The sequence below is a fragment of the Nerophis ophidion genome, linkage group LG01 (assembly GCF_033978795.1).
Source record: "Nerophis ophidion isolate RoL-2023_Sa linkage group LG01, RoL_Noph_v1.0, whole genome shotgun sequence".
Classification (NCBI taxonomy): Eukaryota; Metazoa; Chordata; class Actinopteri; order Syngnathiformes; family Syngnathidae; genus Nerophis; species Nerophis ophidion.
Window position 1 is genome coordinate 73,976,691 of NC_084611.1, and position 27,425 is coordinate 74,004,115.

General features: G+C 39.1%; 1 protein-coding gene across 2 annotated transcripts in view; it reads right to left on the reverse strand.

Annotated features, from left to right (window-relative positions):
* Positions 1–27,425, reverse strand: part of usp43a (ubiquitin specific peptidase 43a) — a 302,210-nt gene that overhangs the window by 154,764 nt on the left and 120,021 nt on the right. For both annotated transcript variants that reach the window (XM_061911002.1, XM_061911012.1), the window contains exon 3: positions 22,375–22,478. In XM_061911002.1, the coding sequence (XP_061766986.1) occupies positions 22,375–22,478 (104 nt within the window). The remainder of the gene's footprint in view (positions 1–22,374; positions 22,479–27,425) is intronic.

Sequence of the window (27,425 nt, forward strand, 5' to 3'; positions counted from 1 at the left end):
AGCACAGCAGCTAGCGATATTTCCTCTCTGCTCTTCGCTTGGTGTGTCAAATGTTTAGATACGCCTCAGCCTGAAAGTGCCTCTCCCCATAACCCATGCGGACTAATCTAGTATAACAGCCGGGTGGCTGAAGAGTATTTTCAAACTTAAGTTAAAGTTAAGTTAAAATACCAATGATTGTCACACACACACTAGGTGTGGTGAAATGTTTCCTCTGCACTTGACCCATCCCCTTTTTCACCCCCTGGGAGGTGAGGGGAGTAGTGAGCAGCAGCAGTGCTCGCGCTCGGGAATCATTTTCGGTGACTTAACCCCCAATTCCAACCCCTTGATGCTGAGTGCCAAGCAGGGAGGTAATGGGTCCCATTTTTATAATCTTTGGTAGTGCTGGGCAATATTGAAAAAAATAGACATCACGATATGGATAATTTTATATCATGATAACGGTACAGCACAATATAGCTATAGTACGCTTTCAGTTCTATGAAAAATGGACCACTTACCCATTTTTCAGACTTTATTTTCTCACTAGGTCAGTGTTTTTTGCTGGTGGTGTGCCTCTGAATTTTTTCAAAAAATAAATGTCGAAGTCCGAGTCCATGGTTTTTGCCCGGAAAAGGGTGGAGTGCCATCTCCGGGTTGGGGAGGAGATCCTGCTCCAAGTGGAGGAGTTCAAGTACCTCAGAGTCTTGTTCAAGAGTGGATTGTGAGATCGACAGGCGGATCGGTGCAGCGTCTTCAGTAATGCGGACACTGTATCGATCCGTAGTGGTAAAGAAAGAGCTGAGCCGGAAGGCAAAGCTCTCAATTTACCGGTCCATCTACGTTCCCATCCTCATCTATGGTCATGAGCTTTGGGTTATGACCGAAAGGACAAGATCACGGGTACAAGCGGCCGAAATGAGTTTCCTCCGCCGGGTGGCGGGGCTCTCCCTTAGAGATAGGGTGAGAAGCTCTGCCATCCGGGAGGAACTCAAAGTAAAGCCGCTGCTCCTCCACATCGAGAGGAGCCAGATGAGGTGATTCGGGCATCTGGTCAGGATGCCACCCGAACGCCTCCCTAGGGAGGTGTTTAGGGCACGTCCGACCGGTAGGAGGCCACGGGGAAGACCCAGGACACGTTGGGAAGACTACGTCTCCCGGCTGGCCTGGGAACGCTTCGGGATCCCCCGGGAAGAGCTAGACGAAGTGACTGAGGAGAGGGAAGTTTAGGCTTCCCTGCTTAGGCTGCTGCCCCCGCGACCCGACCTCGGCTAAGCGAAAGAAGATGGACTTTATGGACCAATATATATCCTATATATTAGGGGTCACCAACGCGGTGCCCACGGGCACCAGGTAGCCCGTAAGCACCAGATGAGTCACCCGCTGGCTTGTTGTAAAAATAGCTCAAATAGCAGCACTTACCAGTGAGCTGCCTCTATTTTTTAAATCTTATTTATTTACTAGCAAGCTACTCTCGCTTTGCTCGACATTTTTAATTCTAAGAGAAACAAAACTCAAATAGAATTAGAAAATCCAAGAAAATATTTTAAAAACTTGGTCTTCACTTGTTTAAATTAATTCATTTATTTTTTTACATTGCTTCTCATAACTTTCAGAAAGACAATTTTAGAGAAAAAATACAACCTTAGAAATGATTTTAGGATTTTTAAACACATATACCTTTTTACCTTACAAATTCCTTCCTATTTTTTCCTGGATATTTAAATCAATGTTCACGTATTTTTATTTTATAAACAAAAAAAAAAAATACATCTCAATTTAATTTTTCATTTTAGCTTCTGTTTTTTCGACAAAGAATATTTGTGAAATATTTCTTCAAACTTATTATGATTGAAATTCAAAACAATTATTTTGGCAAATTTAGAAAATCTGTAGAATCAAATTTAAATCTTATTTCAAAGTCTTTTGAATTCATTTTAAAATGTTTGTTCTGGAAAATGTAGAAGAAATAATGATTTTTCTTTGTTAGAAATATACCTTGGTCCAATTTGTTATATATTCTAACAAAGTGCAGATTGGATGTTAACCTATTTAAAACATGTCATCAACATTTTAAAATTAATTTTAATCAGGAGAAATTACTAATGATGTTCCGTAAATTATTTTTTGAATTTTTTCAAAAAGATTACAATTAGCTAGTTTTTCTCTTCATTTTTTTCGGTTGAATTTTGAATTTTAAAGAGTCGTAAATGAAGATAAACTATGTTTCAAAATAAAATGTTCATTTTTTTTCCTGTTTTCTTCTCTTTTAAACCGTTCAAGTTGGTGTTTTATTAGGTGTTTTTTTCATCATTTATTCTGTGCAAAAAACCTTCCGTAAAAGGCAGAAATACCCATAGATTTATTTATTAAAGGTTAATTGAGCAAATTGGCTATTTCTGGCAATTTATTTAAGTGTGTATCAAACTGGTAGCCCTTCGCATTAATCAGTACCCAAGAAGTAGCTCTTGGTTTTAAAAAGGTTGGTGACCCCTGCTATATATCATTACACACAGAGCATGCCGTGAGTGCAGCTACAAGTACAATGGCCGATAATTTGCATGCGGCCGATGAGTGGATGATTGGCAATGAATGCTAAGCACTGATTGAAGCAGCTACAAAAACGGAGTGCTGTTCAGATCCCGCACAAAAAGCACAAGGCCAGTCGTATCCTCAGACAACAGCAGGGTGCACAATAAAGGCAGAACAGACAGCTGAGATCAATAGGGAAACAAAAAAGCAAAGTGACTTAGAGATGACAACAAAGTCACGGGGGCTAAGTGGGAGGAAGAATGAAATATGGATAGAATGTCGCATAAACGAATGACAGCGGAGCTGACAAAACCTTGAGAGCAAAGAGGACAAAGGAAAGGACAGCAGCAGTCTTCTTTTTTTTACACAATCAAGGCAAACAAAACAGAAGAAGTCATGTTTCTGCGGATTATTTGATCCTGAATGTAACGACTGTATTGTACCATATGTCCCGGCAAGAAATCTGCGTTCAAAGGACTCCGGTTTATTAGTGATTCCCAGAGCCCAAAAAAAGTCTGCAAGCTATAGAGCGTTTTCCGTTCGGGCTCCAGTACTCTGGAATGCCCTCCCGGTAACAGTTCGAGATGCTACCTCAGTAGAAGCATTTAAGTCTCATCTTAAAACTCATTTGTATACTCTAGCCCAGGGGTGTCTAACTCAAACACAGAGTGGGCCAAATTTTAAAACTGAACAAAGCCGCGGGCCAAGGTTGAACAAATTAACCTTTTAATAGGGACCCAAACAAGTTTTGCATTGAATATTAAACAAGCAAGGCTTATATAACTTTATAGTGACATTCAAAATCGAGTTTCAAATTATAATAATAAGTAAAAAATATCAATGGCATATCATATAAAATGTAAATAAAAATTGGGGTAGCGGGGTTTGGTGGTAGCGGGGGTGTATATTGTAGCGTCCCGGAAGAGTTAGTGCTGCAAGGGATTCTTGGTATTTCTTCTGTTGAATTTATGTTTGCTACAGTGCGGATGTTCTCTCGAAATGTGTTTGTCATTCTTGTTTGGTGTGGCTTCACAGTGTGGCACATATTTGTAAAAGTGTTAAAGTTGTTTATACGCCCACCGTCAGTGTGACCCTTATGGCTGTTGATCAAGTATGCCTTGCATTCACTTGAGTGTGTTAAAGCAGCATATATTATGCGACTGGACCGGAAGAAAAAGTGGACGTGACGACAGGCTGTAGAGGACGCTAAAGGCAGTGCCTTCAAGGCACGCTCCCAATATTGTTGTCCGGGTGGAAATCGGGAGAAATTCGGAAGAATGGTTGCCCCGGGAGATTTTCGGGAGGGGCACTGAACTTTGGGAGTCCCCCGGGAAAATCGTGAGGGTTGGCAAGTAAGAGTATCAGCGGTGAATGGAGTGTTACAGAGGCATCGCCGCTGTATAATACCGGCGGGCCAGCTCTAATCTTAATTTGATATTACCTCAAGGGCCAAATGAAATTACACGGCAGGCCAAATTTGGCCCGCAGGCCAGAGTTTGACACCCAAGCTCTAGCCTTTAAATAGACACCCTTTTTAGACCAGTTGATCTGCCGTTTCTTTTCTTTTTCTCCTCTGTCCCACTCTCCCTTGTGGAGGGGGTCCGGTCCGGTGGCCAGGGATGAAGTACTGGCTGTCCAGAGTCGGGACCCAGAATGGACCGCTCGTCCAGAGTCGGGACCCAGGACGGACCGCTCGCCTGTGTATCGGCTGGGGACATCTCTGCGCTGCTGATCCGCCTCCGCTTGGGATGGTTTACTGTTGGCTCCACTATGGACGGGACTCTCGCTAATGTGTTGGATCCACTATGGATTGAACTTTCACAGCATCATGTTAGACCTGCTTGACTTTCATTGCTTTCGGTCCCCTAGGGGGTGGGGGGGTTGCCCACATATGCGGTCCTCTCCAAGGTTTCTCATAGTCATTGTCACCGGCGTCCCACTGGGGTGAGTTTTCCTTGCCCTTATGTGGCTCTACCGAGGATGTCGTTGTTGTTTGTGCAGCCCTTTGAGACACTAGTGATTTAGGGTTGTATAAATAAACATTGATTGATTGATTGTTTTAAGAAGCACATGTTACATTGCACAACACTGACAAATCTGTGCTTGTTTTAGTCTGCTTATATATATATATATATATATATATATATATATATATATACATACACACACATATATACCTATATACAGTATATACACACACACATATATATGTGTATATATATATATATATATATATATATATATATACATACACACACACACACACACACACACACACATATATATACACACATATATACACACATATATACATCCATCCATCCATCCATCATCTTCCACTTATCCGAAGTCGGGTCGCGGGGGCAGCAGCCTAAGCGGGGAAGCCCAGACTTCCCTCTCCTCAGTCACTTCATCTAGCTCCTCCCGGGGAATCCCGAGGCGTTCCCAGGCCAGCCGGGAGACATAGTCTTCCCAACGTGTCCTGGGTCTTCCCCGTGGCCTCCTACCGGTTGGACGTGCCCTAAACACCTCCCTCGGGAGGCGTTCGGGTGGCATCCTGACCAGATGCCCGAGCCACCTCATCTGGCTCCTCTCGATGAGGAGGAGCAGCGGCTTTACTTTGAGTTCCCCCCGGATGGCAGAGCTTCTCACCCTATCTCTAAGGGAGAGCCCCGCCACCCGGCGGAGAAAACTCATTTTGGCCGCTTGTACCCGTGATCTTATCCTTTCGGGTATGACCCAAAGCTCATGACCATAGGTGAGGATGGGAACGTAGATCGACCGGTAAATTGAGAGCTTTGCCTTCCGGCTCAGCTCCTTCTTCACCACAACGGATCGGTACAACGTCCGCATTACTGAAGACGCCGCACCAATCCGCCTGTCGATCTCACAATCCACTCTTCCCTCACTCGTGAACAAGACTCCTAGGTACTTGAACTCCTCCACTTGGGGCAGGGTCTCCTCCCCAACCCGGAGATGGCACTCCACCCTTTTCCGGGCGAGAACCATGGACTCGGACTTGGAGGTGCTGATTCTCATTCCGGTCGCTTCACACTCGGCTGCAAACCGATCCAGTGAGAGCTTAAGATCCCGGCCAGATGAAACCATCAGGACCACATCATCTGCAAAAAGCAGAGACCTAATCTTGCGGCCACCAAACCGGAACCCCTCAACGCCTTGACTGCGCCTAGAAATTCTGTCCATAATAGTTATGAACAGAATCAGTGGCGGAGTCCAACCCTCACTGGAAACGTGTCCGACTTACTGCCAGTTATGCGGACCAGGCTCTGACACTGATCGTACAGGGAGCGCACCGCCACAATCAGACAGTCCCGTACCCCATACTCTCTGAGCACTCCCCACAGGACTTCCCGAGGGACACGGTCGAATGCCTTCTCCAAGTCTACAAAGCACATGTAGACTGGTTGGGCAAACTCCCATGCACCCTCAAGAACCCTGCGGAGAGTATAGAGCTGGTCCACAGTTTCTCGACCAGGACGAAAACCACACTGTTCCTCCTGGATCCGAGGTTCGACTATCCGGCGTAGCCTCCTCTCCAGTACACCTGAATAAACCTTACCGGGAAGGCTGAGGAGTGTGATCCCACGATAGTTGGAACACACCCTCCGGTCCCCCTTCTTAAAGAGAGGGACCACCACCCCGGTCTGCCAATCCAGAGGTACCACCCCCGATGTCCACGCGATGCTGCAGAGTCATGTCAACGAAGACAGCCCCACAGCATCCAGAGCCTTAAGGAACTCCGGGCGGATCTCATCCACCCCTGGGGCCTTGCCACCGAGGAGCTTTTTAACTACCTCAGCATATATACAGTGTATATACAGCATATATATACACATATATACAGTGGGGCAAAAAAGTATTTAGTCAGCCACCGATTGTGCAAGTTCTCCCACTCAGTATTCTTCTTCCTCCAAACACGACGAGTTGAGTTTATACCAAAATGGATACATGGATGATACAGCAGAGGATTGGGAGATATCATGTGGTCAGATGAAACCAAAATAGAACTTTTTGGTATAAACTCAACTCGTCGTCTTTGGAGGAAGAAGAATACTGAGTTGCATCCCAAGAACACCACAACTACTGTGAAGCATGGGGGTGGAAAAATCATGCTTTGGGTCTGTTTTTCTGCTAAGGGGACAGGACGATTGATCCGTGTTAAGGAAAGAATGAATGGGGCCATGTATCGAGAGATTTTGAGCCAAAACCTCCTTCCATCAGTGAGAGCTTTGAATGGTTGACCAAATACTTGTTTTCCACCATAATTTACAAATACATTTTTAAAAATTCCTACAATGTGAATTCCTGGATCTTTTTTTCACATTCTGTCTCTCTCACAGTTGAAGTGTACCTATGATGAAAATTAGAGACCTCTGTCATCATTTTAAGTGGGAGAACTTGCACAATCGGTGGCTGACTAAATACTTTTTCCCCCACTGTATATATATATATATATACAGTGGTATATATATATATATATATATATATATATACACACACATATATATACACACACACATATATTTATATATATATACATACAGTATATATAAATATATACATGTATGTACAGTGTATACATATACATATGTATACACGCACGCACGCACACACACACACCCCGGCCAAATTTGATTAACCCAATGCGGCCCCGAGGCAAAAAGTTTGGGTACCGCTGCTTTATCATAACAACAACATAACTGCAAATTGTATGTGTGCACGCGTACATGTTGACGGGACAGGGTGAGTGACAGATATAAACAACAAATATGTTGTTCGGACTGTAAAAATGTTTTAACTTATCAATTGTGAAAAAATATTGACAGTTTTAAAATACAATGTAGTTCTGACGGCAACGTAAGTTAGCGGGTGGTGTTCTTGTTATTTTTTCAAAGGAAAGAATTGCTTTGAAAAATGTAACTGTGAGCAAGTTGCAAAAAGCCCTTTTGACTGGCTGGTAGAAGACATTTATTTGAGTCTTCACAGTAAAGGCCATTCACTGCTATCTTTAGCTACATCTTATCATGGCACTTGCTGCCAATTGAAGAAAACGCCACTCACCACTATTCAATAAGAATACGAATAGCCCAATCGACAGTGGTACCTCGTTTTTTGTACAGCCCTCATTTTCTATGATATGGTACAGTTAGATTACTGCACAGTGCATAACTGACTACAGTAGTAACTCAAGTTATGAGCTCATTAGTATTGTGACGGAGCTCTTAACTCCAAAAAATTGTACTGGAAATGAAGGTCTCTAATTGAAATTGATTTAAATCAATTTAAAGTGGCGTTTGGTCCGATTCGTTTTTAAAAATAAACAAACTTTTAGGTAAATAAAATTTTATAAAACAATAGAATAGAATGCACTACAAACAACTACAGTAGTTTTATTGTAAAAATAATGTAAAACATTTATCTACAGTATCTCCTTTGAATTTCTTCTTTGTCAAAAACACCATCAGCAGTGTTTCCATATTTCCATTAGTAAAATGTATGGCGTTTGGATATATTTTACAATTTTTATCTTGCATTAGACTTAGCCTGTGTCAGTAAGGTGCAGATTAGCAGTGCTATGCGCCATTTCCTTCGCTTTTTCATTGTTTCTTTCTTTAATTCAAGGAATATCATCCACTTCTTTTTCTAAGCATTGTCCTTCACACTCACTTTCTTCCTTTCCATAGCTGGAAAACTATGTTATGTAGATCTCTAGCTATAAACTAATGCTCGGAGGTAAAACCATATGATTTGGTCGGATCTTAGGGGGTTCACCAAAATATTTCTACACCAACTAATGGTGGGGATGTTTTTAACTCAAATTGGTGCTGGCAATTTAAAGCATAACAATTAGCTGAGAGACAGCTCTTATCTCCAAACACTCTTAAATTGAGGCACTCTTAAGTTGAGGTCCCACTGTAATCCATTTGCTAGCATATTATTCCGTGGAATCGAGTCGAGTGCCCCAAAAAAATCCCATGCGTTGATTGTTTGTGGGTTTTTTTAATTGAGTACTGCTGCAAATTAACCCGCCATTGGGTCAAAAAAATTGCCAGCATGTTGACCAATAAAATGAGAAAGACCTCGGAATTCAAGAAACAACTTGTTGCAAAGTATGACAAGAGTCTTCAATAAAAGGTAAACATGAAATCAAATGTGTGTTTATCCATTTTATTCATCATTTATATGTATTTTGTTTCTGTATGAAAAACAATTATTCTTAGAACATTTTTTTTGTGTTGATATTTTTGGGCAGTTGGATGATTTCTAAAGTATTCAAAAGTATTCAATCTCTGCATAATTCGGTGTTTGTCCTTTTGGAACTAAGTAAAACGGAAGTAAGCCTTGTAGATTTTTTGTGGCGATGTATGATGTAGAATCTAATGAGTAGGATGCTTGGTTAGTGTTTGTATTAATTCTAAACAAATTTAGATTATGACAAGGAAAGCACTCAGACGGTGCAGTCCTCCACCAGGCCCAATCTCCTAATAAAAAAAAGTCCTGAATCCAGACGGTGATTGGGATCAACCCCAAAATGTAATAACTTTCTCCTTATCCCATTTATGACATTTCCTGAAAGTTGGATGAAAATCTGCCAATAACCTTTTGAGCCATCTATAGCAGAATGAAAGAAAACTCCTTGTCAGTTATTGAGTACCTTGTCTCTGTGGGTGGAGGCGGGGCCACCAGCATACAAACACACATATACACACACATACACACACACACACACACACACACACACACACACACACACACATATTTTTGCATTTGTTAACTTCATGAAACCTCTGAAAAATGCCTACCTCTTTGGGACCACCCTTTCTAAATATATAAAGATTTTTATTTAAAACATCATTAATATATACTAGGGATGTCCCGATCCATGTTTTTGCACTTCCGATCCGATACCGATGTTTTTGCACTTCCAATCCGATACCGAGGCAGAAATTGGCCGATACTGGCCTATCCGACCATGTATTACAGTTTAAAGTTATTTAATCTACTTAGTCATGTTGAAAATGGTTTTAGTACTCTTGATAACAACTAGCCAGCTGAATTAGGTGAGTATCTTGTCTCTGTGGGTGGAGGCGGGGCCACCAGCATACACACACACACACACACACACACACACACACACACACACACACACACACACACACACACACACACACACACACACATATTTTTGCATTTGTTAACTTCATGAAACCTCTGAAAAATGCCTACCTCTTTGGGACCACCCTTTTAAATATATAAAGATTTTTATTTAAAACATCATTAATATATACTAGGGATGTCCCGATCCAGGTTTTTGCACTTCCGATGAGATACCGATGCAGAAATTGGCCGATACTGGCCTATCCGAGCATGTATTACAGTTTAAAGTTATTTAGCTTACTTAGTCAGTGCAACATGTATTATATAAACAGAGTAACGGCATTCGTCTAGACATAGACAGAGCCGGTGACGGCCCATTAAAAATAGACATCGCAAACTGATCGTGACAGACAGACGAGGAGAGAGGCCTTGACAAAGACTCAATTAACCGGCACTACACTACACAAGCTCCGGCTGCCGAGCAGCCCAATGCACAAGACGAGCGCGGGCTGTAATCGCAAACATTTATTCAGTTTAGAGTACGCCACCGACTCCCTCTGAGGAGCATTCCTGCCAGATATAAAAGGATTTGAGAAGGAAGACGAGAGGAAGGCAGCCCAATTAAAACAGAGAAGGAAGGCAGAGACGGAGTAACAGTCGCAGGTCAAAAGATGAAAGCCAAACAAAGCACGGCAAATTCAACTCTTCTGATGTTACAAATGGCTGAAACTCACGATCACAGCTGGCAGAGCTGAGACAGAAATGCTTTTGGCACAAAATAAAGTGAACTTGTTAAACACCGTCGTTTTAAGGGGCTGCCTTGTCGACTGATGTGTTGAGTTTGATACGAGCAAGAATCTTGTTAATGAGCAACACAAGAGGATCCGTGCAGCGTGAGTGAAGATTTGTCACATTCGTGCAAAGAATGGTTTTATTCAGACATTCAGCGGGGATCAGTCCAATTTCACAGTGATAACTTTATTTTTCCGAATGATACGATGAATGCACGGTGAGCCAAGTACCTCAGGTCAAGGGTCAAATCGGTGGGAGTGTTCTAAACTTCAAGATCATTTCTAGGAATCTGTGTGTCATAGCAGAGTAAGGTTTTTTTGGTTGGTATCACAAAATAACTTTTGAACACAGAATCAATTTTCAGCGTTACATAGCAGTGGTCAGAGGTGGGTAGTAACGCTACATTTACTCCGTTACATTTACTTGAGTAACTTTTGGGATAAATTGTACTTCTACGAGTAGTTTTTATGCAACATACTTTTATTTTACTTGAGTATATTTCTAGAGAAGAAACACTACTTTTACTCCATTCCATTTATCTACATTCAGCTCGCTACTCGCTACTTTTTTTTTTTAATCAATCTATTAATGTTTGTTTTGGTTAATGACAGAGCTTCAAAGTAGAATCTACGTATGCCTGCGTTTCACCAATCACATGCAGTCACTGGTGACGTTGGACCAATCAAACAGAGCCAGGCGGTCACATGACCCGACTTAAACAAGTTAAAAAACTTATTCGGGTGTTACCATTTAGTGGTCAATTGTATGGATTATGTACTGTACTGTGCAATCTACTAACACAAGTTTCAATCAATCAATCAAAAGTGTAAAGGAAAGATGACACTTTTTATTTCAACCGTACTTCCCGTCAAAAGCCAAAAGACTGATCGCACAGTTCCTGTCTTCACAATAAAAGTGCCGCTCCATCGCGCCTGCGCTAACAAAATAAGAGTCTCCGAAAGCCAGCGCAAACAAGCTAGCAAGCCACGGCGTTTGCCGCCAATGTATTTCTTGTAAAGTGTATAAAAATGAATATGGAAGCTGGACAGATAAAATGCCAAAAACCAACGACTTTCATGTGGTATTAGACAGAAAAGAGGAACTTTTTTTCTCCTCCATTTGAAAACTTGGACGTCTGATTCCAATCAATGCAAGTCATCAGAATCAGGTAATACACCAACTTATATTTTTGTCTTCATGAAAGATAGGAATCTATATGTTAAACATGCATGTATATTCATTAAAACACCTTCAACATGTGAAAAAAACGGCAAAATAAATAAATATAAATTATATACTGTATATATAAATGTATATATATATATATATATATATATATATATATATATATATATATATATATATATATATTTAATATAAATATATTTAATATATATGATTTAGGGCTATATAAGTAAACATTGATTGATTGATTGATTGATTGATATATATATATATATATATATATATATATATATATATATATATATATATATATATATATATATATATATATATATATATATATATATATGATATGTGTGTGTATGTATATGTATATATGAGGTAGATCACCTCAACTTGGTCATTTACTAAGTAATTGATAAACGTTGAAAAACTTATTAGGGTGTTACCATTTAGTGGTCAATTGTTCAGAATACGTACTGTACTGTGCAATCTACTAATACATGTTTTAATCAATCAATCAATCAATCAATCAATCAAATCAATCAAATCAATGAATGCCTACTGAGGCTATGGTGCTGTTAAGTTATTGTGGCTCAATGTGCCATTTTTCTAATTTTATTTTAATGTACTATTATTTCATATATATTATTTTTTGTGTTTTTGTTGCTTTAGAGATATTCCTGTCTCTGAATTTCCTCATTGCTATTTTAATGTTTTTGTGCATTATTTGTTGCCGTAATCAGGTTACTCATCAGTTACTCAGTACTTGAGTAGTTTTTTCAAAACATACTTTTACCCAAGTAAATATTTGGGTGACTACTCCTTACTTTTACTTGAGTAATACATCTCTAAAGTAACTGTACTCTTACTTGAGTACAATTTCTGGCTACTCTACCCACCTCTGGCAGTGGTTCTGTTGTGTTATTGTCATCTCCCTGCCGTCTCTATTTTTTATGTCAGTTTCTTTCCTCAGTCAATTAGTCCCCAGCGAGGCACACCTGCAACTAATAGATACCCGGGAGCATTTAAGCTCGTCACCGCCAGATGGTCCCTGCCGGTTATTGTTTCCTGAACTCCGCACGTACATGTCCCGGTACGTTGCTTTTTCTTAAATCCTGTTAATCTGTACCTCGTTGTGTTTTGTTTCCTAGCTACCTTGTTTTAAAGAGGAATTTTTGCTGCGATTAGTGCGTCCTGTCTTTTTCTCCGCCGACCACTGAAGAAACTGTTTTTGTTAATACCCATGGTGTGCACTTCTGCCCCATCGCCCTTTGTTAACCTTTTGGACTTATTAAATATTTTCCTTTTTGTACTACTACCTTGCCTTCATTCTCTGCATCCCGGGATCCACCATTGAACATTTCCTAACAGGTTCTCAACCATTTTTCAGTGATGTACCCCCTGTGAACATTTTTTTAATTCAAGTAATCAGAGCAAAGCATTTTTGGTTGAAAAAAATAGATAAAGAAGTAAAATACAGCACTATGTCATTAGTTTCTGATTTATTGAATTGTATAACAGTGCAAAATATTGCTCATTTGTATTGGTCTTTCTTGAAATATTTGGAAAAAAAGATATAAAAATAACAAAACTTGTTGAAAAATAAACAAGTGATTAAATCATAAATAAAAATGTCTACACATAGAAGTAATCATCAACTTAAAGTGCCCTCTTTGGGGATTGTAATAGAGATCCATCTGGATTCATCAACTTCATTCTAAACATTTCTTCACAAAAAAATAAATCTTTAACATCAATATTTATGGAAAATGTCCACAAAAAATCAAGCTGTCAACACTGAATATTGCATTGTTGTATTTTTTTTTCACAGTTTATGAAATTACATTCATATTTTGTTGAAGTATTATTCAATAAATATATTCATAAAGGATTTTCGAATTGTTGCTACTTTTAGAATATTTAAAAAAAAATCTCACGTACCCCTTGGCATACCTTCCAGTACCCCCAGGGGTACGCGTACCCCCATTTGAGAACCACTGTTATATAGGATGTCTAATAATTTATCTGGGCGATCGTTTTGCCAACTGTTACGGTGACAACGTCTTCTTGTGAGTCCGGTATCAGCTTGGCGGGCTATTAGTTGCAGCACATTAATTGCACCTGAGACGGTGGAGGAATGGCCTGACTTTAGGCCGGATCTACTAAAGGTTTGCTTGTACTAAAACCCGTGCAAACTTGTTAAGTGAGCAGAATAAGGCTAGCAAATCTCTTATGCGTTTGTCTTTATTAATTCACAAAATATTTGCTGGGTGTACCCCGCCTTCCGCCCAATTCCAGCTGAGATAGGCTCCAGCGACCCCGCAACCTCGAAGGGAAGAAGCGGTAGAAAATGGATAGATGGATGGATGTGCTGATTATCAAAACACCCTCAATACTGGGAGGGGAAAATGCAGATATAATTATTTATCACACGCAATGTGATTTATCAACACTCATCGCCGTTTTGGGAGCACTGTTTTGGCTTTTATTTAAGCGTGCAAACCGACAATTCCACACACTGCTGCAGGATCAGTGCTCACGCTGCTCAGACAGACGGGAATCTTCTGTCCTACGTGTTTGTGTCAACATTTTGGACGGTCACAAATAAAAAATATGGACACAACGTCTTATCAGCAACATCACTTTACAATTGATTACAATCACAATTGATTTTTTTTGGCATCGTGTAATATTTATTTAATGATTGTTTATTTCACATAGAATATATATTATTAAAATATTTATTATATGAAAAACACTTATTTAAGTATGCCTTTTTTTGCCTCTTGAAAGTAGTTGAAGTACAGCCTCTCTCCAATGAGCCCATCTTTTGCAGTAAAAAAAATATATTTCAATGTAAACGCACTGCAGGACTGCTTCTAAAATGCCCATAAAAAGTAATCGATGTCTCTTGTCTTTTCAGCAACATCCTTTTATAATTGTATAGCTACTAGATTTAGGCTGAATAAAACTCATTAAATTATTGGTTTTGGTGTTGTTTTGTGTTTTTTTAATGACTTAAATTTTTCACATGAAATATACATTATTAAAATATTTTTTAGATAATAAAAAGCGTATTTACGTATGCATTCCTTTGCATACTGAGCATAGTATGTGCAGCCTCTCACCAATGAGCGCACATTCGGCGATATAAAAAAAAAAGTAGCAGATGTCTTTTGCATGTTAGAAAACATAGCGACATGCCACAAGCAGCAACATAACAAAAATGTGCAGTAAATGAGAATGTCTCCATGGTGATGCCCTGTATAGTACACGCAAAATCCTCATTTAAAAAAGGCAGTTTGCACCACTTTTAAAATACATGCGCAGTCTTAGTAAGTCACACAGAAAACGCCCACTAATAGTGAAGTGGCGCAGTGGAAGAGTGGCCGTGCGCAACCCGAGGGTCCCTGGTTCAAATCCCACCTGGTACCAACCTCGTCACGTCCGTTGTGTCCTGAGCAAGACACTTCACCCTTGCTCCTGATGGGTGCTGGTTGGTGCCTTGCATGGCAGCTCCCTCCATCAGTGTGTGAATGTGTGTGTGAATGGGTAAATGTGGAAGTAATGTCAAAGCGCTTTGAGTACCTTGAAGGTAGAAAAGCGCTATACAAGTACAACCCATATAGTGCTTTTCTCAAGTGACTCAAAGTGCTTTTACATTGTGAAACCCAATATCTAAGTTACATTTAAAACCAGTGTGGGTGGCACTGGGAGCAGGTGGGTAAAGTGTCTTGCCCAAGGACACAACGGCACTTACTAGGATGGTGCAAGCGGGGATCGAACCTGCAACCCTCAAGTTGTTGGCACGACCGCTCTACCAACCGAGCTATTATAGTACACACTATTTTATAGATTGCACACGCTGTTTAGCACAGGGTAACACGATCTTTGTAAATCAGGCCCTTTGTGTCACGTACTGCTACTAACGCAAGTAGTTCTCCTAAGTTATAGTAATAAATTGAGTAATCAAACAACTTTTGTATTCTTTTTGAGAGTGCTGGCATGTTTAATCGTAAAAAATTGCAAACCAAATATTTGATCAATTTCCACATGACACTCTAATCTAAAATATAAAGTAGCAAGAAACACATCAATAATTAATAAAGCAAAACATGTTCAAGACCAACAATTATTTCACATTCTTTACTGCTTGCTACTGTTACCATATCTGAGTTATTGTGCAGAAATATGTGAAAACTGTTACGTCTGTTCGGCATTGTGATGCCGGGTTCGATTCCCTCGAGGATGCGTCGAAAATTGAACACAGCAAAAGGTATGAACTAATGATTTATTTAACAAAAGGTGCTAGAGAACAAAAATACTGGAGCTAAGAAAAGGCAAACAAAAGACGTTAGCATGAAAGCTAGGATAAACAAATAGTAAACTAAACTGGCACATAGGCACACAAAGGGGAAAACAAAATATTTAGCATGAGAGCTAAGAAAAAAGAAATTGCGCAGCGTGAGAGCTCACGAGAGTGATACAGAAATTGCATGGAAGCAAAAGTGCAAAGCAGACGTACCGTTGTGTAAGAACAAATTTGGATCCCAGACTGAACAACAAAAGATGCAGGCTTATATAAGGCAGGTGATTAGTGAGGACAGGTGTGCAGGGCCGAGAGAAACAGGTGAAACTGATAAGCTACCATGGTGACCGACTTAAACAGGAAATAATCGTATCAGACGGAGAGTGAAAATAAAAATGGAACAACAATCAATAATATGTGGAGGATCCAAAAAGCGGATCTCAACAAAAAGAACTACAAATGTGCGCTTCATTCACTAAATGTGTTACAAAAAAGATCAATTAGAATAATACATATTGTTGGATACAAACAACATACAAACCCTTTATTTATTAAATCACAATTATTGAATTTAAACGATATGGTGCATTTGCAAACAGCTAAAAGTATGTACAAAGCAAACTATAACCTGCTACCCAAGAATGTACACCTATTCTTCTCAACAAAAGAGGAGAAATATAACGTTATAGGAAAATCCAATTTAAAACATTTGTATGCTTGTACAACACTTAAAACCTATAACATATCTGTATGTGGGATTAAATTATGAAATGGATTAAGCAAAGAAATCAAACAAACCACCAATCTGATTCCGTTGAAGAGACTGTTCAAACGACAAGTGTTCACAAAGTACACAAAATAAAATTTATGATGAACATCTCGAACTCTTTAAAAAAAATGTTTAATTGAGACAATGATAATTTATGTATTTCATAGCTGTTTGCTTACTATGGTATATTATTTATTTTTCCACTGTTCTGTTACAGAGAACAACGCAAATTGGATAAAATCGCTTTGGTATGAAAAGGGGTAGGATTAAATAAGCTCTTCTTCTTCCTACTCCTTTTCGGACGTGCTGTAATGAAACAACTGGAATTGTGTGATGCATTACAATATATCGTATGCATGTTCGAAATTAACTGAAACTGAACTGAACTGAACTAATCTGGCTGTGAGCAGGCTTCAGTATGAACAAATAGTTGTAAGTTGTCCATCCATCCATCGATTTTCTACCGCTTATTCCCTTTTGGGGTCGCGGGGGGTGCTGGCGCCTATCTCAGCTACAATCGGGCGGAAGGCGGCGTACACCCTGGACAAATCGCCACCTCATCGCAGGGCCAACACAGATAGACAATATTCACACTCACATTCGCACACTAGGGCCAATTTAGTGTTGCCAATCAACCTATCCCCAGGTGCATGTCTTTGGAAGTGGGAAGAAGCCGGAGTACCCGGAGGGAACCCACGCATTCATGGGGAGAACATGCAAACTCCACACAGAAAGATCCCGAGCCTGGGATTGAACTCAAGACTTCAGGACCTTCATATTGTGAGGCAGACGCACTAACCCCTCTGCCACCGTGAAGCCCTATTTGTAAGTTGTACAAATTCTATTTATATTGGGAGTAATCAGTGTCACCCATCTCTTCCAAAGTTGAATGTATCATTGCAGCGACTATCTTTTCAAAACGGTTTGCAGCACTATCTTATCTTCAGCACCCTCACCTATTTTGGCCATGCATATCCATCTTCATCTTCGCCTTCTTCCTGATGTAGTACCACTTATTTCTTATTTGCTCCTGTGTGCAGCGCTCTGACTCCACGGTGAAGACAGCATCACACACGCCATTCCACTCACTCCTCTTTTGTTCGTTCGGAGCACCAAAAAGAAGCAGCTCCTTACTGACTCTTCCTGAATTCGGATCGGGCAGATTGGCAAGCACACGGCTAATTTTAATAGGATTTGAGTATTCAAAAGGGCCATTTCCGATTTCCTCCAGGTTTATTGAGATTTTATAAAAAATGTGCTTGGATTAACATCAACGTTGATTCATCTGAATGTTTTCTTGCATGTGCTGTTTTCTGGATTTGAACGTACAATTTTTTTAGTAGGAAATCCATGCAATTATTAATAAATGAAGCCCCAGGTTAGGGCCTTTACTCGTTTTTTGCCCAAAGCTCAAAGCTGACCCTGCAATGAGGACAAGCGGTGTAAAAAATGGATGTCGCGGACGACAATCATAGCACGTTATACATATTTTATAGCTGGCTAGCAGTTGTTTCCACTAAATATTCTCACTCATCATCAGTAGATAGCATCACAAGGACATTACACTCGCCACTCTGCAGCAGTTTTTTTATTTTAATTATGCAAATGTGCCAGCTGTAGCCTCGTTTTTCTCGACTCCACACAAGCCTGTAGTGTTGTTATTACTGCGACACGGCTCTCTTAACAGTCATGTGGCTCTGAGATAAAAGGCATATTGTGTTGCATTCAAAGACTTGTGTTCTTTAAACCCCTCACAGTTGAGTTGAGTTTTCTTCAGGGCAATGCTGCAAAGCGAGCAGTTACAAGATAAGCTTGTTAGCTGTGACGCTAATCAGTGACAGAAAGTCCGGCAAGGAGGTGAACTTAGTGCGCTCTGGACTTAACAAGAAGTGTCAATCAGGCAGAGATTACAAACCTGCAGTGTCAATCAGGCCACTATATCGTCTAACTTTCGTCTGTGAAAGAGCGATTCGATAAAATCAGGAGATTTGCTAGGTTTTTTTTCAGTATGAAAATGTACATGACATAGTTTATTCATTTATATGGAGGCTGTGTAGCTTTCTTTCCAACAGAGGGCAGCAAAACATCTTAATACCAAGCGGGGAACAAAAAGACCTTGTTAGACAGCAATAGAAGTGTAAAAATAAATTGACTGGAAACCCTTTTTTTTTTTTTTACAAGCCGCAGAGCATCATTGAAAATAAACCTGCTCTTGGATCCTTACTCCAGTGTTGGAGATTTAGAGAGAGCATTGTCTCAGGTTGACCTTCTTATTTTAAACATTCCTAGAGATGGAATTAAACTTCCTTTTATTGTCATTCAAATTTAAACTTTACAGTACGGATAAGAACAACATTTTGTTGCATTAGCTCGTTGTAGTGCAGGATAAAAGAGCAATAAGGTGCAGATATAAATAAATAGATTACTGTACAGATAAAAATATTGCAGTTTTGCATATGCATTCACGTTTATGGATGCATGTTATATTGTCTTGCCTTGTAATTTTGAGGGGAATTGATGGGATTATTATGATGCGTTCAAGTAATTTACAGTATAGCCTGAGGAAAGAAGCTGGAGGTTCTGCTACAGAGGCTGCGGAACCTCTTATTCTGTAACTGAAGTGTGTTGGACTCAATTCAGATGGTAAAAATCATCAATACATTATAATTTTTTCAGGACTGTAATGATAATCTTTTTTTGTTATCTACACAAAAAATGTATTTACCTATACAAGCGTACTATGAGTCTTCTCACTTAAACAATACATTTAAATATTGTATTATCGTATTTTTCGGACTATAAGTCACAGTTTTTTTCATATACTCCCTAGCGACTTATGTGTGAAATTATTGACACAATACCGTAAAATATCAAATAATATTATTTATCTCATTCGCGGAAGAGACGAAGAAAATGTCAGCAATCGTCACACACACGTCAGCAATCGTCACATACACGTCAACCAATAAGAGGGTCATGGCAGAAGTGCATTGTGGGTCATGGAATGCTAACTGCTATATGCTATACGCTACTGCCGTAGCTATTAAGATGGATCATTTCATCGTTGGCGGTAATTTATAAAAACGGAGAAGGGCTGAACAAAAATGGAAACCGAAAAGGACATCATGTACTGCAGATTACAAGCTGGACGTAGTGAAATATGCTGCAGAAAAAGACAAGAGGAAGCGGCGCATACCTTTGGAGTTGGCAGAGTTGTTTAGAAGCGACATCGAGGAAGAAGATGTCATCGGATTTATCGATTAGGAGTGACGGATTGATTGGTAAAACGTATATCATGTTCTATATGTTATAGTTATTTGAATGGCTCTTACCATAATATGTTACGTTAACATACCAGGCACCTTCTCAGTTGGTTATTTATGTGTCATATAACGTACACTTATTCAGCTTGTTGTTCACTATTCTTTATTTACTTTAAATTGCCTTTTAAATGTCTATTCTTGGTGTTGGGTTTTATCAAATAAATTTCCCCAAAAATGCGACTTATTCCAGTGCGGCATATATGTTTTTTCCTTCTTTATTATGCATTTTCGGCCGGTGCGCCTTATACTCCGGAGCGATTTATAATCCGAAAAATACGGTAGTTGCAGCTGCAAAAAAATATATAATACAGTATGATAACAACAATAATATCAATAACATAATATTCTTTTGTTTATCACTGGTAATTGACCATGGTATATTCATATCCACAAAGTAAAAACTACTAATTAAACATTGAATATTGTCATAGATACGGCATACAAAAACCTGTTAACGACCTACTAAATACCAGTTTTACCATAATGAAAGTCTTCTAGACATGAAATAGCCCCCTTTTGTCATTTTACACTTATTAAATCCAAGATAGTCTAATGCTGAGCTAATCAGTGGCCGTGATACCAATCAGCACGTTCGGATTGGTTGAGTCTTCTCGAGTGGGCAATACTACTGTATAATTGATATTTGTAGTTTAAATAGCCATTGTTATGGTTAATTTGGACCACAAATGCATGGAATATGCTTTAAAAAAAGCAAAAAACAAATCCGCGATAGAGTGAAGGAGCAAACTTTGAAGTGTGATGTGGTGATGGACGACTGTAATGCAATATAGTATCATGTACTCAGTGATGGGCAGTAACAAGCTACATGTAGCTAAGCTACCTAGCTTATCTACATTTTTCAGTAACTTGGCAGTAGCTCCACTACTTTTTTGAACGAGTAGTGATTCCTGTAGCTTTGCTATTTTTAGACCCACGTATCAAGGTAGCATACATCTAAGCTACAAGCTTCCAAGACAGAAAATGGACTGTGAATCTAGGCCAAAAAAAATACGGAGAAAACAACATGGCCTGGATGATTGAGAACATTTATATATACGGAGATAATCCATAATGATTGGTTGGTATGATAAGTCACAACTGGTTAAGGTTAGAGCGAAAGATGACAAACTGGCCAATCAGAGGCAAGATAAGGCGAGCAGAGGAAACCAGGAATCAAAACCATAACAGACAAGATGATTATGAAGGAGTCGGACACAGATGAACGCTTCAAGCTGACGACTCATAAAAATAAATAAATAAACATAGTCAAAAATGGCAGAGAGATTTGCTCCCGCAGTTTAGATTTGTCCTTTAATGATGACGATGAAGTCCAGGAAACCCACAATAATGTGTCTCATTGGTCATATTTAGACAAATGTATGCGTGTATGGAGAAAAACAATGCCCAAAACCTCAGTTTTTAGTTGTTTAGTCTGTAAAGCAAAAATCATAACGGATCTCTTCATCTAAGACGTCCAACACAAATTTAAGAATCAAAAAACAACTATAACTAACTGTTCCTACACAACACAAAAGTCATTGTGTGTGTATATATATATATATATATAGATATATATATATATATATGTATATACATACATATATATTTATATACATATATATATACATATATCTATATACATATATATATACATATATACATATACATATACATATATATATATATATATATATATATATATATATATATATATATATATGGGTTAAGCGGTAGAAAATGGATGGATGGATGGATATACTGTATACATTTACATATACATATGTAGCTTTGATGTAGCAATCTACTTTTGCCGTGTAGTTTGCAATTCTCTGGGATAGATTGAGTAACTTGTAGCTTAGCTTACTACATTTTCCAAGTCACTTGCCCATCACAATATACTTTATTGAAAGGGTATAATAATTAGTTTGTGTTCTATAAAGCAAAACAGTCTGTTAGAAGATGTATTGAAAATCAAATAAGACAAATACAGTCGTACCTCGCTTTTCGTACGCCCCACTTCTTGTGTGATGAAAAAAAAAAAGTTTACATTGTGCATAGCAAACTAGTCTGTATCCTTTCTAGGAATCAAGTTCCCAAACAAAAGAACTACATGCATATCTTTTAAATTGATTTGGACTGCAAAATAAGGCACCATGGTTAAGAAAAACAAACCTATCTAGTTATTAATTAACTCAACATTACCACCTATTGAATCAGCCTTCCTGTTTCCTCAAACGATGACTTCATACTCAGCATCCTAATGTTTGCACCACTCATGGATGAAGGTCAATTTAAAGGCCACCAAGAGATGATTGCCTTTACAGAAAAACAAAAAAAAATACTCCTCTCAATTGTCTCACCTGTACTGAGCCTGGAAGTGTTCTTGGACAAAACTGTTGCGGCCTCGAGGCTGCTGTGTGCTCGCCGGCCGTGAATTGGACAGGTCCTCCAGTGAGCTGGGTCCCTGGAGACACAATAAAACCACATTAAAAAGAAAAGTAAGTGCAAACTAGAGTTATGCGGTATACAGGCACTAGTGTTGTAACGATACCAATTTTTTGGTACCGGTACTAATGTTATGATCCGCTGCCCGGATCATATTATGTTTAGATTTTTGAGTCTTTTTGTGTTTACTGTTGGTTTTGGACTCCTTCGGTTCCTGTTTGTGCACTCCTCAGTTGGTTTCCATAGCTACGTACTATTTTCACCTGCCGCTTGTTCCGGACGCACACCTGTTTTTGTAATCACTGTCGTTATTTAAGCCTGCCCTCCCCCGTCAGTCTGTCTGGCTTCGTAGTTTGTGTTCATACAACAAGTGATGACTTTTGTTCCCAGTTCTGTACCTGCTAGCTTCCACGCTAGGCCCTTTGTTTTCTAGCTCCCATGCTAGCTCTTTTTTTTTTTGCCTTCTGTGCTTTGAGCAAGTTTTTCTTTGTTAGGGTCTGATTTATTTTTAAATAAATCATTTGTTCCTACCTTCACGCTGTGTCCGAGGCTCGCCAGCATTCCTGGGAGAAAGAATCCTCATCACTATGCAACCAGGTTGTTACAACTAAATTTATTTTGGTACTTTTCTAAATAAAGGGACAACACAAAAATTGCATTATTGGCTTTATTTGAACAAAAAAATCTTAGGGTACATTAAACGTATGTTTCTTATTGCAGTTAAATCCTTAAATAAAATAGTGAACATACAAGACAACTTGTGTTTTAGTAGTAAGTAAACAAACAAATGCTCCTAATTAGTCTGCTGACATATGCAGTAACATATTGTCATGTTTTATTTTTCCATTCTATTATTTAGTCAACATTATTAAAGACAAGTGGTAGAAAATTAATTATTAATCTTCTTGTTTATTTACTGTGAACATCAGCTTACTTCCTGTTTCAACATGTTCTATCGACACTTCCGTTAAAATGTAGAAAATCACTTATATTTCTGTTGTTTGATACTTTACATTAGTTTTGGATGATACCATACATTTGGTATCAAATACGATACCAAGTAGTTACAGGATCATACATTGGTCACATTCAAAGTCCTCATGTGTCTAGGGACAAATTTCCTGAGTTTATAAACATAATATACATTTATTTTAAAAGAAAGAAGATGTTGTGATGGCAAAAAATATGTACGTAATCATACGTATCGACTCGATACGTCCTTGTACTTGATATCATTACGGTGCATGTTAAGTGATCCACCGATGCCGTTTGTTTACATTTTGATGGCGGTGAGCTACGGTGTTTAGTGAAACATATTTAGCTATTCCTCTTCCGGCAGGTATGATACTTGTAAGAAACTTACTTAATTTTTCGCCATGGAGGCGAGGATTAGTGATTTAGAAGTAGCTAAAACACTGCTGACGGCGAATGGACGTTAGCCGCTAGCTAGCTAAATTTCAAAGCACCCTTCCTGAGGGCGTTTCAGTGTTATATTTCACCTTTATGGTTAGTTTTTAAGCCGAATGCGTCTATTCTCCCTTTTCTGTCCACACACTGTGTCTGCTTGTAAAAACTCTGTGATTGTGTGCTGATGAACATGCTCGTCTGCTCGTAAACCAGCAATGTCACGACGTGACTTCGACACGGGTGCGGGACCGGTACGCGGTATAGTACCAAATATGACTTATTAGTATCGCGGTACTGTACTAATACCGGTATACCGTACAACCGGCACTAATAAAGTACCGCGGTACTAATAAATTAAAAAGGGTACTATACTGTTCCTGAAAAATATTGTCACTTTTTTTTCCGGACATGATGGCGCGCCATCGTCATGTTGTGACATTGCTGTTCGGCAACGCATACTAACAAATGTTCTGGGGGAAACACTGTATATCATAAGATTTTTAGTTAAAATAAAGCCAATAAGGACGCCTTGTTTGTGTTCTCCTTTATTTTGAAAAGTGCCAACATATTGGAATGGGGACAGACTTATAGTGCAAACTCTGAACATATACGTTACAATTAGGGATTGTATCTAAAACAAAACAAAAAATGTTACTTTTGGTGGGCGGGGGCTTTAACAACAACTTTTTTACAGGAGAAATAGCCTCAACAAGGCGTGTGAAGAATGTGAAAAGGGAATTCTTTGTTTTGTTGTTGCAAAATACCTACTGAGAAGTTTAGTGTTCTGTTATGCTCATCCCTCTGTGTGTAAACTGGGGAAACCTTGTATCATCTTTTTATGACAACATTTGAGTGCGGCGAGGCAGTATTTTGTCTCCTTGTAGTTTATGGTGTTTGTAAGGAGGATTTATCAACGCTTTTAAAATGAATGTAAACGTGAAGGCTGTCTAGTGTGCAAGACGTTCATTAACTAAGCTGACGATTTAGGGCCTGATCAACCAAAAGTTTACCTGTATCAAAGTATGCTCAAACTTGATAACGCACGCACAGCTCATCTACTAAACTGCAGAGATTTGCTTTTTTTACAATAGCAAAATAAGATGAGCAATCAATTTAGCGTTTGCCGCCATGTACAGTACAGGCCAAAAGTTTGGACACATTTTCTCCTTCAATGGGTTTTATTTATTTTCATGACTATTTACATTGTGGATTGTCCCTGAAGGCATTAAAACTATGACTGAACACTAAGGGTGTAACGGTACGTGTATTTGTATTGAACTGTTTCGGTACGGGGCTTTCGGTTCGGTTCGGATGTGTACCGAACGAGTTTCCACACGGATATATTGAGTAGCTTGCCACACGTTGTGTAAACAATGCACACTGAGGCACAACACACGGCATGCTAGCAGCGACTGGGCTACGATATACTGACAATACCTCCTCTTTTGCGGGGCTGTCCGGGTGGAGTTTCTTAAATGCCTCAAATGTCCGGCATTTTAAGTTGGGGTTGTGTGTATTTTCAATGTACGTTCAGGGTTAAGAAGGAGTTAAAAACAAAACAAATTGTGCACGCAGCAGCATTGGTGAGGGAGGGGCAGAGACAGAGAGAGCGAGAGAGTTATGATAAACGCGCATGCGTCGCCAGGCTCGGCTTTTTACCCATAGATTTATCAGATTTTATTTTTTATTATCTATAGCAAGGATGTCAAAAGTGTGCCCCGAAAGCCATTTGCGGCCCACAGCTAATGTTTTAAAGGCCCATGGCACATTCTAAAAATACTATTAAAATAAACAAAAACATAAACTAAAGTGAAATAAAAAAGCTTAAAGGTTAAATGTTATTTAGAAAAAGTTGCAACTTTGACTAATAAAACAAAGCTTTCTATTTTTGTCTTTCAAACTGTCATTGCTCAAAACATAATATTGAATCAAAATCAATGTTATTATGAATTATTGACCTATCCAAGGTTTGGATTACTTCACGTATTCCACTAAGAAAAATATTTTTGGTGGAAGATTTTGCAAATTTGGTAAATAAATAACCAAAAAAGGTATATTTTTTCCTTTTCTTACTGTACCGAAAATGAACCGAACCGTGATCTTAGAACCGAAGTACCTACCGAACCGAAATGTTTGTATACCGTTTCACCCCTACTGAACACATGTGGAGTTATGTACTCAACAATAACAATTGGAAATAACTGAAAACAAAATAGCCACCCTTTGCTCTGATTACTTTTTTGCACACACTTGGCATTCTCTCGATGAGCTTCAACAGGTAGTCACCTGAAATGGTTGTCACTTCACAGGTGTGCTTAAAGCTCATTGAGAGAATGCCAAAAGTGTGCAAAGCGGTAATAAGAGCAAAGGGTGGCTATTTTGAAGAAAATAGAATATAAAACATGTTTTCAGTTATTTCACCTTGTTTTGTTAGTGTGATGAGGTGGCGACTTGTCCAGGGTGTACCCCTCCTACCGCCCAAATGCAGCTGAGATAGGTTCCAGCACCCCCCACGAGCCCTAAAGGGACAAGCGGTAGAAAATGGACTGACGGATGGATAACTCCACATGTGTTCATTCATAGTTTTGATGCCTTCAGTGACAATCTACAATGTAAATAGTCATGAAAATAAAGAAAACATGCTGACCATCACAACAGCCACAATGCTGGGAGGAGAAAATGCAAATGTAACTCCTCAGCACACCTTATTTATTCTAGCAAGACTGAAATTGTTCTGTGACCATTGTTTTTGAGTCTTACATCTAGGAAGGACGTGTTAACTGGCACAGTAACACACACAGCTGTGAGAAAGAAGGTACATGGACTGTAGAAAATACATGTAGACAAATCAGTAACATCATTTTATAATTTTATACATGCTGGATGGCTTTAGGGGGTGATTGACACAAATTGATGTGTTTTGATTTGATTTTGATTTTTATTAAGGATTCCAATTAGCTGTTGGAATCTAGTCTTACTGATTTAGAATAGTGAAACACTTTTGACCTTCCAAATACAAGAGTAAAACACACCACGAACTTGCATTACAATAATTATTAGATATTATGATTCAATAAGTGCTTAATTTGGCAAAAATATCGTTTGGGCCGGGCCAAAATAGAGTGGTTAACTTCTTTTTACGCTTAAGCGACATTGAGGAATGTCTATTACAGGTGCTTTGCATTACGGGACGGCGTGGCGCAGTGGAAGAGTGGCCGTGCGCAACCCAAGGGTCCCTGGTTCAATCCCCACCTAGTACCAGCCTCGTCTCGTCCGTTGTGTCCTGAGCAAGACACTTCACCCTTGCTCCTGATGGGTGCTGGTTAGCGCCTTGCATGGCAGCTCCCTCCATCAGTGTGTGAATGTGTGTGTGAATGGGTAAATGTGGAAGTAGTGTCAAAGCGCTTTGAGTACCTTGAAGGTAGAAAAGCGCTATACAAGTACAACCCATTTATCATTTGTATATATATACATTTTCTCCCACGAATTGATTAACGTGGAGTTGAAAAACGTATTCGGGTGTTACCATTTAGTGGACAATTGTACGGAATATGGACTG